The sequence below is a fragment of the Odontesthes bonariensis genome, chromosome 13, assembly GCF_027942865.1.
Source record: "Odontesthes bonariensis isolate fOdoBon6 chromosome 13, fOdoBon6.hap1, whole genome shotgun sequence".
Lineage (NCBI taxonomy): Eukaryota > Metazoa > Chordata > Actinopteri > Atheriniformes > Atherinopsidae > Odontesthes > Odontesthes bonariensis.
Window position 1 is genome coordinate 19,582,257 of NC_134518.1, and position 17,414 is coordinate 19,599,670.

The following is a 17,414-nucleotide window of genomic DNA, read 5'->3' on the forward strand; positions in this document are numbered from 1 at the left end:
TGGACGCGGACTCCGGACAGAACGCCTGGCTGTCCTATCATATAGTCAAATCCACTGATCCGGGACTTTTCAGTATTGGTCTCCACAGCGGAGAGATCAGGACACAGCGGGACATTTCCGAATCTGACAGCATGAAACAGAACCTTATTGTGGCAGTGAAAGATAACGGACAGCCCTCTCTGTCTGCCACCTGTGCCATGTATTTACTTATTTCTGATAACTTGGCTGAGGTGCCAGAACTGAAGGATATTTCTTACGATGAGAAGAACTCCAAACTGACCTCTTACCTGATCATCGCGCTGGTGTCTGTGTCCACCTTCTTTCTGACCTTCATCATCATCATCCTGGGTGTGAGGTTTTGTCGCAGGAGAAAGCCCAGACTGTTGTTTGATGGAGCAGTTGCCATCCCCAGCGCTTATCTCCCTCCTAATTACGCAGATGTTGACGGCACAGGAACTTTACGCAGCACTTATAATTATGACGCCTACCTGACAACAGGATCCAGAACCAGTGACTTTAAGTTTGTATCATCTTACAATGACAACACGCTGCCTGCTGACCAAACTCTGAAGAAAAGTCCAACAGACTTTGAACAAATGTTCAGCATGTCAGACGAATCTCCAAAGGTAGGCGGTATATTTTTTTTATTCAAATGAAGACAGATTGTGACTTTGTAGTGGTATTTCAGTGCATTTGAAACAGTTTCTTTTGTTGTTTGACTCTATATGAGATAATCTGAACCATTATATTTTTTGTCATATATTTGCATGGCATTGTTTTCTGTCGTCTTTAGTGAGATTAAAGGGATAGTCCGCCTCTTTTGACATGAAGCTGTATGACATCCCATATTAGCAATATCATTTATGAACATTGACTTACCCCCTGCTGCGTCCTGTGAGCCGAATTCCAGCTGAGTTTTGGGGTCCACGAAGCTAGTCCGGCTAGTTGGCTGGGGGCACAAAAATAAAGCGTTTTGCTTCTCAAAAAAATATCCGTTCAAAAGAGTAATACATTTACATCACAAAATCGTTGTCCAGGAAAAAGCTCTGTTCTTCGGTCTGCACAGTTTTACATTGGACGCATTGATATCAAGGGAGGCAAAAATAGCGCCAAGCGAAGTGAGGTCTGACTTTTTCCTGGACAACGATTTTGTGATGCAAATGTATTACTCTTTTGAACGGATATTTTTTTGAGAAGCAAAACGCTTTATTTTTGTGCCCCCAGCCAACTAGCCGGACTAGCTTCGTGGACCCCAAAACTCAGCTGGAATTCGGCTCACAGGACGCAGCAGGGGGTAAGTCAATGTTCATAAATGATATTGCTAATATGGGATGTCATACAGCTTCATGTCAAAAGAGGCGAACTGTCCCTTTAACGTGATTTGTAGACCCGAGATTTGTATTGGCTGTCTCACCTACTTGTATCAAAGTAGAAATTTCTTTGATCATATTTTCTATTAGCGAACTAGGCATGATTCTTGTAGGCTTGCTTGGATGTAACTAGACATCTGACCTTGGAAGTTTTGGCTGACAATATTGCATTCAGAGAGTACATTGGAATAGCATACTAATTTTAATTAGACACATTTATCCATTTATTTACATTTTAAAAACGCCATTAAACTATACTGGTCACCGTTTTTGATGATTTTAATTAATTCTTACCATGAATTATTCATGTCATACTTGAAATTTAAAGGTAGCAGTTTCCATGTCTGGAAGATGTTTTTTATTAGAATCACAGCCAAAAAAACTGTACATAACTTAAAAAAAAGAAAGAAAGAAAAATTGAATGAGTGAATGTATGGGTGAATAGATGAGTGAATGAATTGATTATAATTTTGGTCGATTTTGGTTTTCAGCTCTGATATGTTTCAGATGTTCTTAACTGTTGGAGATTACACTGCTTGTTAAACAAGGTGAACATTTTTCATTGTCATATGAATTAAAAACAAGTCACGGTATAAATTATATGCAATACAGAGAAAACTTCACGGATAGCCTACATTTGATTTGATACCCAGATGTCAGTTAATTTTCACAAATGTCTCTTAAATTATTTCTTCCATGTCTTTTTTCCCCTTCAAATAAATTTGAGTGCCTGATAAATATTCTAAATCAAGTTGTTCCGTTAATTCTGGGGCGTTTCATTATTTTTTTGGATGGAGATGCAAATATACCTCTGTCAGACGAGACCGTCTAAGTTTTTCAACGATGAACGTGTTAAACGTGGAAAATACGTGGAAGTTTTTTAAAACGCTGTCCATGGTGCTTAACTATGTTAATTTGTGCGCTTATCAACCACATTTCTAAAAAATACAAGGAAAACCATTTTATTTGCGAATTTACAAAACATTAAAACGTTACAATATTGGTCATCTGAGCATCTGGTACAGTATTAGCTGTTCATTTTTTTATTTGTAATTTCTCAAATAAACTCATGGCGTCGCTGCTCACTTGCATATGTGAAAAAGTAATTTTTCCCATCCACTAAAAATTTGACTACATTCACAACAACCAGACCTCCCATTGTTGTGGGAGCGGTGTTGCCTGTCAGTATTTTACCGTTAGTGTATTTTCCCCAGCGGAGAGGATATTTTCTCATTTATATCCAAATTTGAAGGAAACGATGCCCTTGATAGCCCAAATGTTACAGAGTTTTCTCTGCAGCATTGCTCTTTTTGCCCACATCACCGCTGCAGACCTCAGCTATTCTATTCCGGAGGAGATGAGGCCCGGATCTATTGTGGGAAATATTGCCAAGGATCTTGGACTGGAAGTACGGAGATTTATCACTCGTAAAGCTCGGATTGACACCGAGGACAGATATCGACCCTATTGTGATATGGATATGAAAACGGGACATTTAGTCATAAAGGAAAGAATAGACAGAGAGGAGCTGTGCGGAGAAAAAATTTCGTGTTTGCTTAAATTTGAATTAGTCTTAGAGACCCCTCTTGAGCTGCATCGCATTTCATTGCTCATCCAGGATGTAAATGATAATTCACCTGTTTTCCCAAAAGATGCAATTAAATTAGAAATACGAGAGTCTGCCTATAAGGGTGCACGTTATCGTGTTAACGAAGCACATGATCTAGACATTGGGCAGAATACAGTCAAACAATACAGCTTACAAAGGAATGAGCATTTTGTTGTATCTGTTAAAGACGATGCTGATGGATCAAAGAACATCGAGTTGGTGTTGGACAAAGAGCTTGATCGTGAAAAGGAGCATGACTTAAATTTCGCACTGACTGCAGTCGATGGTGGAAATCCACAGAGATCAGGGAGCGTCAATATACATGTGACTATTCTGGATGCAAATGATAACTCGCCTGTGTTTGATCAGGTGGTTTACAAAGCTAGTTTACCAGAAAATTCCTCTCTTGATACTGTAGTATTAACTGTCAGTGCCCATGATGTAGACGATGGAGTAAATGGAGAGGTAACATATGAATTCAGTCGTATCTCAGAAAGAGCTAAAAGGGTTTTCTCGTTGAACAGTGAAACTGGAGAAATAAAAGTGATAGGAGCACTTGATTACGAGAGTAATTCTAAGTATGAAATGCGCATTGATGCAAAAGATGGTTATGGACTTTCATCTGATTCCAAAGTAATGATTGATATTACAGATGTGAATGACAACGCTCCGGTGATTTTTATGAAATCTCTGATGAATCTTGTGGCAGAAAACGTGTCACCTGGTGCTGAGGTGGGCATCATTAATGTCCAGGACAGAGACTCTGAAAGTAACGGACAGGTCCGCTGTTCCATTCAGCAAAACGTCCCTTTTAAGTTGGTTCCTTCTATTAAAAACTATTATTCTCTGGTGACCACAGGACAGCTTGACCGTGAACTAGTGCCTGATTACAACATTACAATCACTGCCACTGATGAGGGCTCTCCACCTCTGTCCTCCTCTAAAACTGTTCAGTTATCTGTAGCTGACATCAACGACAACCCACCTGTGTTTGAGGAACAGTCCTTCAGCGCATATGTGAGTGAAAATAACAAACCTGGCTCCACTTTATGTTCCGTTACTGCTCGAGACCCCGACTGGAGACAAAACGGTACAGTGATTTATTCTCTGTTACCTGGGGAGGTGAACGGTGCCCCGGTGTCCTCCTATCTGTCTGTTAACGGAGACACGGGGGTGATCCACGCTGTGAGGTCGTTTGATTATGAACAGTTCAGGAGTTTTAAAGTCCACCTCGTGGCCAGAGACAACGGTTCTCCTCCTCTCAGCAGCAACGTGAGCGTCAGTGTGTTCATATCAGATGTGAATGACAACTCTCCTCAGATACTGTACCCCGCCCCGGAGGGCAGCTCCTTCATGACCGAGCTGGTCCCCAAAGCTGCACACGGAGGCTCTCTGGTGTCCAAAGTGATCGCGGTGGACGCGGACTCCGGACAGAACGCCTGGCTGTCCTATCATATAGTCAAATCCACTGATCCGGGACTTTTCAGTATTGGTCTCCACAGCGGAGAGATCAGGACACAGCGGGACATTTCCGAATCTGACAGCATGAAACAGAACCTTATTGTGGCAGTGAAAGATAACGGACAGCCCTCTCTGTCTGCCACCTGTGCCATGTATTTACTTATTTCTGATAACTTGGCTGAGGTGCCAGAACTGAAGGATATTTCTTACGATGAGAAGAACTCCAAACTGACCTCTTACCTAATCATCGCGCTGGTGTCTGTGTCCACCTTCTTTCTGACCTTCATCATCATCATCCTGGGTGTGAGGTTTTGTCGCAGGAGAAAGCCCAGACTGTTGTTTGATGGAGCAGTTGCCATCCCCAGCGCTTATCTCCCTCCTAATTACGCAGATGTTGACGGCACAGGAACTTTACGCAGCACTTACAATTATGACGCCTACCTGACAACAGGATCCAGAACCAGTGACTTTAAGTTTGTATCATCTTACAACGACAGCACGCTGCCTGCTGACCAGACTCTGACGAAAAATCCATCAGACTTTGCTGAAGCGTTTGGACAATTGGATGATTCTTCCGAGGTACGAACAATATACTATTTATTGACTCAAAGCTGCACTGTCTTCAGGTAATTTGATTATTTTCATGTTTAGGAAACAGCAAATCCAAATCTTCAAATTACTTGAGGATTTTATTTCATTATTATTATATTTGACAAAGCAATTTGCTACCAGAATTGACATGGCGATGTTGCGTTATAATATGACCACTCTTATGCTAAAATGAAACGGTTAAAGTTTTAGAAATCCGGAAGGCTTAAAATGTTGACATAAATTTAATGGAGAACATAAACTTCTCGTAGTAATGTTTTTTTAACTCGCTGTTCAGCGTGTATAGAGGACAAGTGAGTTCATACAAAGACATGCACATTTTGTGCTTCTTTGAGAACATATTTTTTCAAAAAGAATTGTCATATTTAAAACGTAAGGGTATTTGACTTTAATCATCACCTAATTATTATTTTTTGTGATTATATTCGTCTTTTAAAAAAATATATTTTATAGACTAATGTCCATGAAAGTACGTCATTCAGAAACTATGACAGTAACTGCATCCAATGCCAGACAAAGCGAACTCACATCTTCTGACTGAAAAGTTTTGTCTTGCTTCTTCTTCCCCTTCTAGATCTTAAGCATTTCCAGTCGGACATTGCGTCTGTCTTTCAGTACATGCCACATTACCACAACGTTGGCTTCCAATGCTTATAGGAAACATTTAATAATCGTAAATAGTGTAAAAATTGTGCATATTCTTCTATGTCAAATAAGTTGGGTGCAGTGCAAGCTGCTTGCTATTCTTCAACATGATACATAACAGACCTTGTTAACAGGCTCTGAATTTAATCAGGTGAAAAAACATCAGTGGATCTACCTCTCTTGCATCTCCGTCTATGACTCTCAATGTATTTGAACTGGTTCGCGGAATGAAAGCAGACAATCAAAATGACTGTAGAAACCATTAACATAAACATGTTCACAATACTTATATTTGGACGTTTTGAATCCCCTAATTTGTTGTCAGGTGTTAGCCCAGATTGTGATTTCTAGAATGTCCGCCCATTTGTAATGATCCAGTGCATTGTATTGTGTCAGAATACATGTGGTTTTATCCAATGTTCGTTCTCATATTTGACATTTGTAATTCTCTAGTTTGTCTCATAGTGTCGCTGCTCACTTGCAGATGGCAGTTCGTTCCCTCCACCCATTGCAAGAAGACCGTAATCACAGTCTTAAAACCAGAGCAACCTCTGTTGAAGGAGCATCGCTGACTGTTACGATTATAACGGAAATTTAAAAGCAACAACCTCACATTGCATCCATATTTGTGTGTGAGAAATAATGGAGTACAAACAGAAATCCTTCCTCAGTTTTGCCTTCAGCATTACTCTTTTTGCCCACATCACCGCTGCAGACCTCAGCTATTCTATTACGGAGGAGATGAGGCCCGGATCTATTGTGGGAAATATTGCCAAGGATCTTGGACAGGAAGTATGGACATTTTTCACTCGTAAAGCTCGGATTGACACCGAGGACAGCTATCGGTATTATTGTGATGTTGATATGAAAACTGGAAATTTAGCCATCAAGGAAAGAATAGACAGAGAAGAGCTGTGCGGAGAGAAAATTTCGTGCTTGCTTACATTTGAATTAGTCTTAGAGACCCCTCTTGAGCTGCATCGCATTTCATTGCTCATCCAGGATGTAAATGATAACCAACCCGTTTTCCCAAAAGACACAATAAGATTAGAAATAAGTGAATCCGCTGATAAAGGTGCGCGTTATCGTGTTAACGAAGCACATGATCTAGACATTGGGCAGAATACAGTCAAACAATACAGCTTACAAAGGAATGAGCATTTTGTTTTATCTGTTAAAGACGATGCTGATGGATCAAAGAACATCGAGTTGGTGTTGGACAAAGAGCTTGATCGTGAAAAGGAGCATGACTTAAATTTCGCACTGACCGCAGTCGATGGTGGAAATCCACAGAGATCAGGGAGCGTCAATATACATGTGACTGTTCTGGATACAAATGATAACTTGCCTGTGTTTGATCAGGTGGTTTACAAAGCTAGTTTACCAGAAAATTCCCCTCTTGATACTGTAGTATTAACTGTCAGTGCCCATGATGTAGACGAGGGAGTAAATGGAGAGGTAACATATGAATTTAGTCGTATCTCAGAAAGAGCTAAAAGGGTTTTCTCGTTGAACAGTAAAACTGGAGAAATAAAAGTGATAGGAGCACTTGATTACGAGAGTAATTCTAAGTATGAAATGCGCATTGATGCAAAAGATGGTTATGGACTTTCATCTGATTCCAAAGTAATGATTGATATTACAGATGTGAATGACAACGCTCCGGTGATTTTTATGAAATCTCTGATGAATCTTGTGGCAGAAAACGTGTCACCTGGTGCTGAGGTGGGCATCATTAATGTCCAGGACAGAGACTCTGAAAGTAACGGACAGGTACACTGCTCCATTCAGCAAGGCGTCCCTTTTAAGTTGGTTCCTTCTATTAAAAACTATTATTCTCTGGTGAGCACAGGACAGCTGGACCGTGAACTAGTGCCTGATTACAACATTACAATCACTGCCACTGATGAGGGCTCTCCACCTCTGTCCTCCTCTAAAACTGTTCAGTTATCTGTAGCTGACATCAACGACAACCCACCTGTGTTTGAGGAACAGTCCTACAGCGCATATGTGAGTGAAAATAACAAACCTGGCTCCACTTTATGTTCCGTTACTGCTCGAGACCCCGACTGGAGACAAAACGGTACAGTGATTTATTCTCTGTTACCTGGTGGGTTGAACGGTGCCCCGGTGTCCTCCTATCTGTCTGTTAACGGAGACACGGGGGTGATCCACGCTGTGAGGTCGTTTGATTATGAACAGTTCAGGAGTTTTAAAGTCCACGTGATGGCCAGAGACAACGGTTCTCCTCCTCTCAGCAGCAACGTGAGCGTCAGTGTGTTCATATCGGATGTGAATGACAACTCTCCTCAGATTCTGTACCCCGCCCCGGAGGGCAGCTCCTTCATGACCGAGCTGGTCCCCAAAGCTGCACACGGAGGCTCTCTGGTGTCCAAAGTGATCGCGGTGGACGCGGACTCCGGACAGAACGCCTGGCTGTCCTATCATATTGTCAAATCCACTGATCCGGGACTTTTCAGTATTGGTCTCCACAGCGGAGAGATCAGGACACAGCGGGACATTTCCGAATCTGACAGCATGAAACAGAACCTTATTGTGGCAGTGAAAGATAACGGACAGCCCTCTCTATCTGCCACCTGTGCCATGTATTTACTTATTTCTGATAACTTGGCTGAGGTGCCAGAACTGAAGGATATTTCTTATGATGAGAAGAACTCCAAACTGACCTCTTACCTGATCATCGCGCTGGTGTCTGTGTCCACCTTCTTTCTGACCTTCATCATCATCATCCTGGGTGTGAGGTTTTGTCGCAGGAGAAAGCCCAGACTGTTGTTTGATGGAGCAGTTGCCATCCCCAGCGCTTATCTCCCTCCTAATTACGCAGATGTTGACGGCACAGGAACTTTACGCAGCACTTACAATTATGACGCCTACCTGACAACAGGATCCAGAACCAGTGACTTTAAGTTTGTGTCATCTTACAATGACAACACGTTGCCTGCTGACGAGACTCTGAAGAAAAGTCCAAGTGACTTCCTCGAGCCTTTTGGCGATTCGGATGATTCTTCTCAGGTAAGAGCAGAGCCAAATATCGAAATTTTGCACTCTCGTCTGAAACTTGATAATTACGTAAAAACCCAACATGGTCATAAATTCCTTTGAACTAGCCTACATCTCAAGGACTGTTAAACTATCGTTGAATATTTTGTTTTCTTGATTGCTTTTATCGTGGAAAGTTCTTGATTGCAAGATGCAGGATTTGTTGCAATTTCATTATGCTACCCACCTCATGATTTTAATCAAGATTGGACAGAGACTTTAATATAAACTACAAAAGAAAGTCAATTAGACAAAAAATCAGCAGTGGTAAAATAATTTATACACTTTTTTACTAACCTTTCATATTTTTTTTTTTTTTTTTTTTTGTACATCACGTTAAAATCTATATGTAACAACGAACCTAAAAACTGATGGAGCCTCTACATGCCTTGCTTTACCACATATTTTTGCCCGTTATGTTTCTTTTGTTTTCCTATCTCAAATTCAATGTTTTACAGTTGATAAAAGGCTGAGAGTGTTGATTAAACCTTATAAAATACCCGTTTTTCACATCATATTCAGATCTACAGTTACTCTAGCAATGAAATCATCATTTTCTTTCAACCACTCTTGGAAAAGTCAAACATAGTATCTAGGTAATTTGAGATATGTGAAATTAAGAAATGTGTAAATTACCTGGGTGACAAATAAACCCTAGTCTTTTTCTCATAGCCCACAAAGTAATCTTCAATGAAATTAGGTATTTAGTCATTTCAGTTTTTTCTTTTTTAAATTTGCAACTTGTATCTTTTCTTTCATCTCCTGTCAGCAGGAATTCTTCTCATTTGTTCATTTTGGAAATTAGCCAGCTCTCTGTGGGATTTTAGCAATAACCTTGAAATATATGGTCCTGTTGAAATTGAAATAGCCAACATAATACTATTTTGTTCAACTCCTCTTCATCTTGTAACTTGGTTATTACGTTTGTTAAGTTTCTTGAATATTAACAATTTGTCTTATTTCAACAATACTGAAATGGACAAAAGCCCTGTTGTTCTTATTTCCATCTTCTGTTAAACTGGTCCCAGACAAAGTGACTTACTCAGGAATATAATTTATTAGTAGTGCTGCCCTTCAAGTTTACTACGATATGTGTTAACTGTGGCTGATCTCCTATTTCATTTTGCTTCATCGTCTTAACCTTATTCACTTATTAATTCTGTTTCTATTTTGAAAACAGTTGTTTTTACACCCTGAGATAATTTGAGCTCACTGACTAAGACATGCAGCGTTTTTATTTTTTTTATTTATCTTTCTAGTCAAAACGATTGTTATTCTTGAAGTGTTCCCTAGCAGGATGCGTTTTAAAGGCTCCCCTAATTCTTGTGAACAGACTCTGTCCACGGTGCTGAACACACTAAAGGACAGCAGTTTGGAGCTATGGGGGTTCACGTTGCTGCTCACATCCCCTTTATATTGTATATGTATATGTGGCTTTTAAAAGCAATAAACTGAAGTAAAATGTTGCTATATTTTTGGAAGACAATCGTGAAAGTTGTACTCTTTTGTTTTAAATCCATTGTTTGTATTGGGGTCACTGGAACAGTTTGATGATGATAATATTAGGATACGTTTTTTTCTTGAGGAAAACCTAATTCAGAAAAATACTTCTATGTGTTCTAGCTAGTAGGTTTAAGGGAAAAGTATAGAATTGAATATGCCAAGACGTTACTCTGTGCTTTTTTCTCTCCTATGGAAGTAGAAAACGTCTATGGTATGCACTTGCTCTATCATAAATAAGCACACCGTGTCGCTGTCTACCAGACTATCTCAAACAGCAAAAACATTGCAATGCCTTCTAACATAACGTCTCCACCCATTGTTCCTGAGCTTTGTGTTGGACGGAGCCGTGGATTTGCAATGATGATTTCTCTCTTTGGATTTGTTTGATATAATCTGTTCTATCTTAGTTGTATTTTCGAGTTCAATTGAACACTATTTGAATTATATTTCTTGACGGATATATGTATTTTTGAATGATGGGCCACAACGGATTTTTTAAGCTTGGCCTCTTCGTCGCATTCATACTTTCTGTGTTATCCGTGCGCGCTGAGGCGAGCTATTCTATCGCAGAGGAAATTAAACCAGGAACGGTGATTGGAAATATAGCCAAAGATCTTGGTCTGGATATGAACACTCTGTCAACTCGAAAGGCCCGTATTGATTTCGAAGGAAACAATGAGCGATTTTGTGTTGTCAATTTGAGAACGGGAGATCTGACTGTTGCTGAGCAGCTTGACAGAGAGAGTCTTTGTGGCACGAAACCATCTTGTATTTTAATCCAGGAACTTGTTCTGGAGAATCCATTAGAATTACATCGTATAAACCTTCATATTCAAGATATAAATGACCACTCTCCGCAATTTACAAGAGATTTGATACGAATGGAAATAAGTGAGTCCGTAGAGAAGGGTACTCGTTTCCTAATAGAGGATGCTCACGACGCGGATATTGGTAAAAATTCGGTTCAGGAATATATTTTGCAAAAGAATGAAAATTTCATTCTAATAATCGATGGGAGCAAAGTTGAGCTTGCTCTTGACCGTAAACTCGACAGGGAAACACAGCAAGAGATCAACTTGTGTCTAACAGCTGTTGATGGTGGTTATCCACAGAGATCAGGTACTGTATTAATACAAGTTATTGTACTGGATGCTAATGATAACAGCCCAGTGTTCAGCCAGGTTGTCTATAAAGCCAGTTTACCTGAAAATTCTCCTCCAAATACCCTAGTGGTTACGGTGAGTGCCTTTGATGCAGATGAAGGGATAAATGGTGAGGTTACGTATGGCTTTGGTCATGTTTCAGAGACAGATGAAAATGTGTTTTCTATCGACAGTAAAACTGGAGAAATAAGGGTGATTGGTATCACAGACTTTGAGAAGAAAAAGTCATTTGAACTGCGAGTGATGGCAAAAGACGGACTTGGTCTAAGTTCCTACGCTAAGGTTTGCATAGACCTAACTGATGAAAACGATAACGGACCTGTAGTATACTTAAAATCATTGTCTAATCCCATCCCTGAAGACTTGTCACCCGGTACAGAGGTGGGCATCATTAACGTGCAGGACAGAGACTCTGGGAATAACGGACTGGTCCGCTGCTCTATTCAGCAAGGCGTCCCTTTTAAGTTGGTTCCTTCGATTAAAAACTATTATTCTCTGGTGACCACGGAACAGCTGGACCGGGAACTAGTGTCTGATTACAACATTACAATCACTGCCACTGATGAGGGATCTCCACCTCTGTCCTCCTCTAAAACTGTTCAGTTATTTGTAGCTGACATCAACGACAACCCACCTGTGTTTGAGGAACAGTCCTACAGCGCATATGTGAGTGAAAATAACAAACCTGGCTCCACTTTATGTTCCGTTACTGCTCGAGACCCCGACTGGAGACAAAACGGTACAGTGATTTATTCTCTGTTACCTGGTGAGGTGAACGGTGCCCCGGTGTCCTCCTATCTGTCTGTTAACGGAGACACGGGGGTGATCCACGCTGTGAGGTCGTTTGATTATGAACAGTTCAGGAGTTTTAAAGTCCACGTGATGGCCAGAGACAACGGTTCTCCTCCTCTCAGCAGCAACGTCAGCGTCAGTGTGTTCATATCAGATGTGAATGACAACTCTCCTCAGATACTGTACCCCGCCCCCGAGGGCAGCTCCTTCATGACCGAGCTGGTCCCCAAAGCTGCACACGGAGGCTCTCTGGTGTCCAAAGTGATAGCGGTGGACGCGGACTCCGGACAGAACGCCTGGCTGTCCTATCATATAGTCAAATCCACTGATCCGGGACTTTTCAGTATTGGTCTCCATAGCGGAGAGATCAGGACACAGCGGGACATTTCCGAATCTGACAGCATGAAACAGAACCTTATTGTTGCAGTGAAAGATAACGGACAGCCCTCTCTGTCTGCCACCTGTGCCATGTATTTACTTATTTCTGACAACTTGGCTGAGGTGCCAGAGCTGAAGGATATTTCTTATGATGAGAAGAACTCCAAACTGACATCTTACCTGATCATTGCGCTGGTGTCTGTGTCCACCTTCTTTCTGACCTTCATCATCATCATCCTGGGTGTGAGGTTTTGTCGCAGGAGAAAGCCCAGACTGTTGTTTGATGGAGCAGTTGCCATCCCCAGCGCTTATCTCCCTCCTAATTACGCAGATGTGGACGGCACAGGAACTTTACGCAGCACTTACAATTATGACGCCTACCTGACAACAGGATCCAGAACCAGTGACTTTAAGTTTGTATCATCTTACAATGACAACACGCTGCCTGCTGACCAGACTCTGAAGAAAAGTCCAACAGACTTTCTTGAGGCGTTTGGTGATTCTGACGATTCTTCCCAGGTAAGAGTAAAACTACTTGAACCCTCATATACCAGTTCACAGGGTAGAATTGACAACAGGAGATTTTGTAATTAAAACTCTTGCCTCTGATGAAAATGAGAGAACGTCTAATACTTAGGTAAAGATTTCACTTTGCCTTACAAGAAAATACGTGTATTATCTGCTCTCAGACCACACATAACTCAGAGATTTTTTTTTGCAAGTTGTTATCAGAACAATGAAAAGCACTGTTCTCATACAATGTTGTAATTAAAGATTTTAAAGTTTTCCGTCTTTTGGACAGAACTTTTCTGAAGACAATCTTTCTGTACACTCATACACCAGTTAATTTAACACAATTTTAATTATCAGCACAGAAGATCTTTGGTTTTCCCATAGTCCTACTGCAGAATATCCGAATCTGATATATTTTCTATTCTGTATTTTTTTTTTTGTATAGAAAACGATTATCACCTTTCTTTCCGCATCATTTATTTCTAATATTATTAATCTTTTTTTTTGTATTAGTGTTTCACAAATAAAGAACTGACAGTAAAATATTTGCTGGCAGTATTTGGATAACGTTCTGCTCTTGGAAGTACGAAAAAAAAAGGTTTTGCTGTGCAGTTTGATCGATCAATATGAAAGTTCTTCATTTTGATCATCATCATTTTGAGTTATGGTACTCTGTATATGAAATGTATATGTTTTTGGATACTTCTTGTGGTGACGTTGGGATAATTGGCACTGCTTGGTAAGGTTTATGTTTTTCATTTGTTCAATGGCACAATTTCAATCTGTGTAGATGAAGTTTTAATAACAGTGGACCCAACACAACACCAGTCGTGAGAAGCGGATCAAATTAATTACTGAAGGCGTCAGATCATATGTGATTTTACCTCTGTTTGCTTGTCTGAGCCGAGTTCTCTTTTGATCATTCATTCTGCATTTGGTGGACGGATTGATGAGGTGATTTAATTCTGCAATCTCCGGTGCATGCTGTGAGTGTCGCTGTATACCAGTTGAAAACTGATATCAGTTCAGGATGACACCCGTCAAGCGTCTCCACCCTCAGTTTTCGTGCTCATTGTTTGTCACTGCACTATTTGGCATGCATTGCTAACAGATGTACATTGCCTCTTCGTATGTATTTATGACTAATGCAAATTGCTCCTTTATTTTTGATGCGGTTTGACCACTGAAGGATGGCATATAACAGAATAGCAGTGAACCTTTCTTGCAGCTTGCTGTTTCTGCTGTTTGGATTACATTTATCTTGTGGTGACGTAGGGTATTCTTTTCCAGAAGAAATGAAACCTGGATCAGTGATTGGAAACATAGCCAAGGACCTTGGGCTTCAAGTAAGCAGACTTGCACCTCGGAGGCCTCGAGTTGTTGTCGAAGGAAACCGTAAGCGATACTGCGAAATAAAAGCTCATACCGGAGAACTGGTCGTTGCTGAGCAGATTGACCGAGAGGAAATGTGTGGAGCGAAGCTTTCATGTAATTTGAAGTGTGAATTGATACTCGAAGATCCACTCGAATCGTACCGGATATCTTTGCAGATTCTAGATGTAAATGACAATCCGCCAGTTTTTGTGAAAGATGCTGTTAAACTTGAGATACAGGAATCAGCTCTCAGAGGTTCACGCTACAGAATAAATGCAGCACGCGATGCAGACATCGGACAAAATGCTGTTCAAAATTATATTTTGGAGAAAAACAATAATTTTGCTCTGAATGTCTTGACAAATTCAGTTGGTTCAAAATACAGTGAGTTAGTTTTAGATAAAGAACTAGATCGTGAAGAACAGCAGGATATGTCTTTGTTGCTGACAGCCGTGGATGGTGGCAGCCCTCAGAGATCAGGCACTACAGTAATAAAAATCGCAGTACTCGATGCTAATGATAATGCCCCAGTGTTCAGTAAGGCTGTTTATGAAGCCACTCTGCCTGAAAATTCCCCGATAGACACTGTGGTAGTGACTGTGAGTGCTACTGATGCAGATGAAGGAGAGAATGGTAAAGTAACATATGAATTCAGTGGTATAAGTGATATTGCGAAACGGATATTCTCTTTAAATGAACGTACAGGAGAAATTACAATTATGAAAAATGTTGACCACGAAGAGGAATCAAAATTTGAAATGTTAATTGAAGGGAAAGATGGCTATGGTCTGTCAACAGAGGCAAAGCTAGTTATAGATATAACTGACGTGAATGACAATGCCCCAGTTATACAGATTAATTCTTTAACGAATCCCATAACCGAAAGCGTGTCAGCTGGTACGGAAGTTGGCATCATCCATGTGCTGGATGAAGACTCAGGCCAAAACCGACAAGTTCGCTGCTTCCTTCAGCAGGGTGTCCCTTTTAAGTTGGTTCCCTCTATTAAAAACTATTATTCTCTGGTGACCACAGGGCAGCTGGACCGTGAACTGGTGTCCGATTACAACATTACAATCACTGCCACTGATGAGGGCTCTCCACCTCTGTCCTCCTCTAAAACTGTTCAGTTATCTGTAGCTGACATCAACGACAACCCACCTGTGTTTGAGGAACAGTCCTACAGCGCATTTGTGAGTGAAAATAACAAACCTGGCTCCACTTTATGTTCCGTTACTGCTCGAGACCCCGACTGGAGACAAAACGGTACAGTGATTTATTCTCTGTTAGCTGGTGAGGTGAACGGTGCCCCGGTGTCCTCCTATCTGTCTGTTAACGGAGACACGGGGGTGATCCACGCTGTGAGGTCGTTTGATTATGAACAGTTCAGGAGTTTTAAAGTCCACGTGATGGCCAGAGACAACGGTTCTCCTCCTCTCAGCAGCAACGTGAGCGTCAGTGTGTTCATATCGGATGTGAATGACAACTCTCCTCAGATACTGTACCCCGCCCCGGAGGGCAGCTCCTTCATGACCGAGCTGGTCCCCAAAGCTGCACACGGAGGCTCTCTGGTGTCCAAAGTGATCGTGGTGGACGCGGACTCCGGACAGAACGCCTGGCTGTCCTATCATATAGTCAAATCCACTGATCCGGGACTTTTCAGTATTGGTCTCCACAGCGGAGAGATCAGGACACAGCGGGACATTTCCGAATCTGACAGCATGAAACAGAACCTTATTGTGGCAGTGAAAGATAACGGACAGCCCTCTCTGTCTGCCACCTGTGCCATGTATTTACTTATTTCTGATAACTTGGCTGAGGTGCCAGAGCTTAAGGATATTTCTTATGATGAGAAGAACTCCAAATTGACCTCTTACCTGATCATCGCGCTGGTGTCTCTGTCCACCTTCTTTCTGACCTTCATCATCATCATCCTGGGTGTGAGGTTTTGTCGCAGGAGAAAGCCCAGACTGTTGTTTGATGGAGCAGTTGCCATCCCCAGCGCTTATTTCCCTCCTAATTACGCAGATGTTGACGGCACAGGAACTTTACGCAGCACTTATAATTATGACGCCTACCTGACAACAGGATCCAGAACCAGTGACTTTAAGTTTGTATCTTCATACAACGATAACACGCTGCCTGCTGACCAGACTCTGAAGAAAAGTCCAACAGACTTTGCTGAAGTGTTTGGAGATGATGCTAGTTTCCCTGAGGTAGGCAATAGTCTTGTTTTATCTGTCTAATTCTTCAACCTGATTTGGTGTCGTTAGTTTTGATTTTCTTGGACTGACATATAGTTCGTTTCTTATTTTATTTAAGTTAAAATTGAGCATTTTGAAAGAACAGTTGGATTTGCGTCACATGACTGTTGTACAACATATCGAAGGTTGATGTCATATTATGTGATTTTGTACAAGTCTTTTGAATATGATCTGAAACTTGATTCAAATTCAACCGAAATAGTTGGCTCCCCCCTGTTTTCCAGAGAGTTAGTAATGTAAAAAAAGCAAAGTACAGTTTTTTCTTGCATGCAATATCTTTTGCATTAAATCCACTTTCTATGTCCATGGTGCTGACTATTTACAGGTTTTGAACTTACTTTCAGATGAATTACAGCACCAAAATCCCTGTGTGACGATATCAAACATGATGCCAAATTATCATAGTTCAATGAATACATGACCATTTTTCATTTAGTTTTTTTAGTCTGACCTTTCAACAAGAATATTATTTTTTCCTCTTATCTACTACGCTTTCACTAAAAAGAGTCTTATCTGGAGAAGTCACTTTAACTTTACTTCCAACAGTTATGGTATATGAGCAATTTTGAGTCAGAAATTTTCATTAAATTTCTATGTAATATCTTTATATATATACACCGAGTACCTATTTTAGAATATGTCACATTTCATTCAATTTAAACTCATATTAACTAAT

General features: G+C 40.8%; 1 protein-coding gene across 9 annotated transcripts in view; it reads left to right on the plus strand.

The window, feature by feature from the left end:
* Positions 1-17,414, plus strand: part of LOC142397750 (protocadherin gamma-C5-like) — a 260,382-nt gene that overhangs the window by 16,954 nt on the left and 226,014 nt on the right. For 2 of the 9 annotated variants that reach the window (XM_075481395.1, XM_075481419.1), the window contains exon 1: positions 6,322-8,727. The exons of 4 other annotated variants lie outside the window; for them this stretch is intronic. In XM_075481395.1, coding sequence (XP_075337510.1) covers positions 6,337-8,727 — 2,391 coding nt within the window. In that variant the 5' untranslated portion in view covers positions 6,322-6,336. Of the gene's footprint in view, positions 1-2,552; positions 5,020-6,321; positions 8,728-10,642; positions 13,110-14,290; positions 16,691-17,414 lie in introns of those variants that run through there. 3 more of the 9 variants (XM_075481397.1, XM_075481411.1, XM_075481392.1) reach the window with 3 other exon arrangements.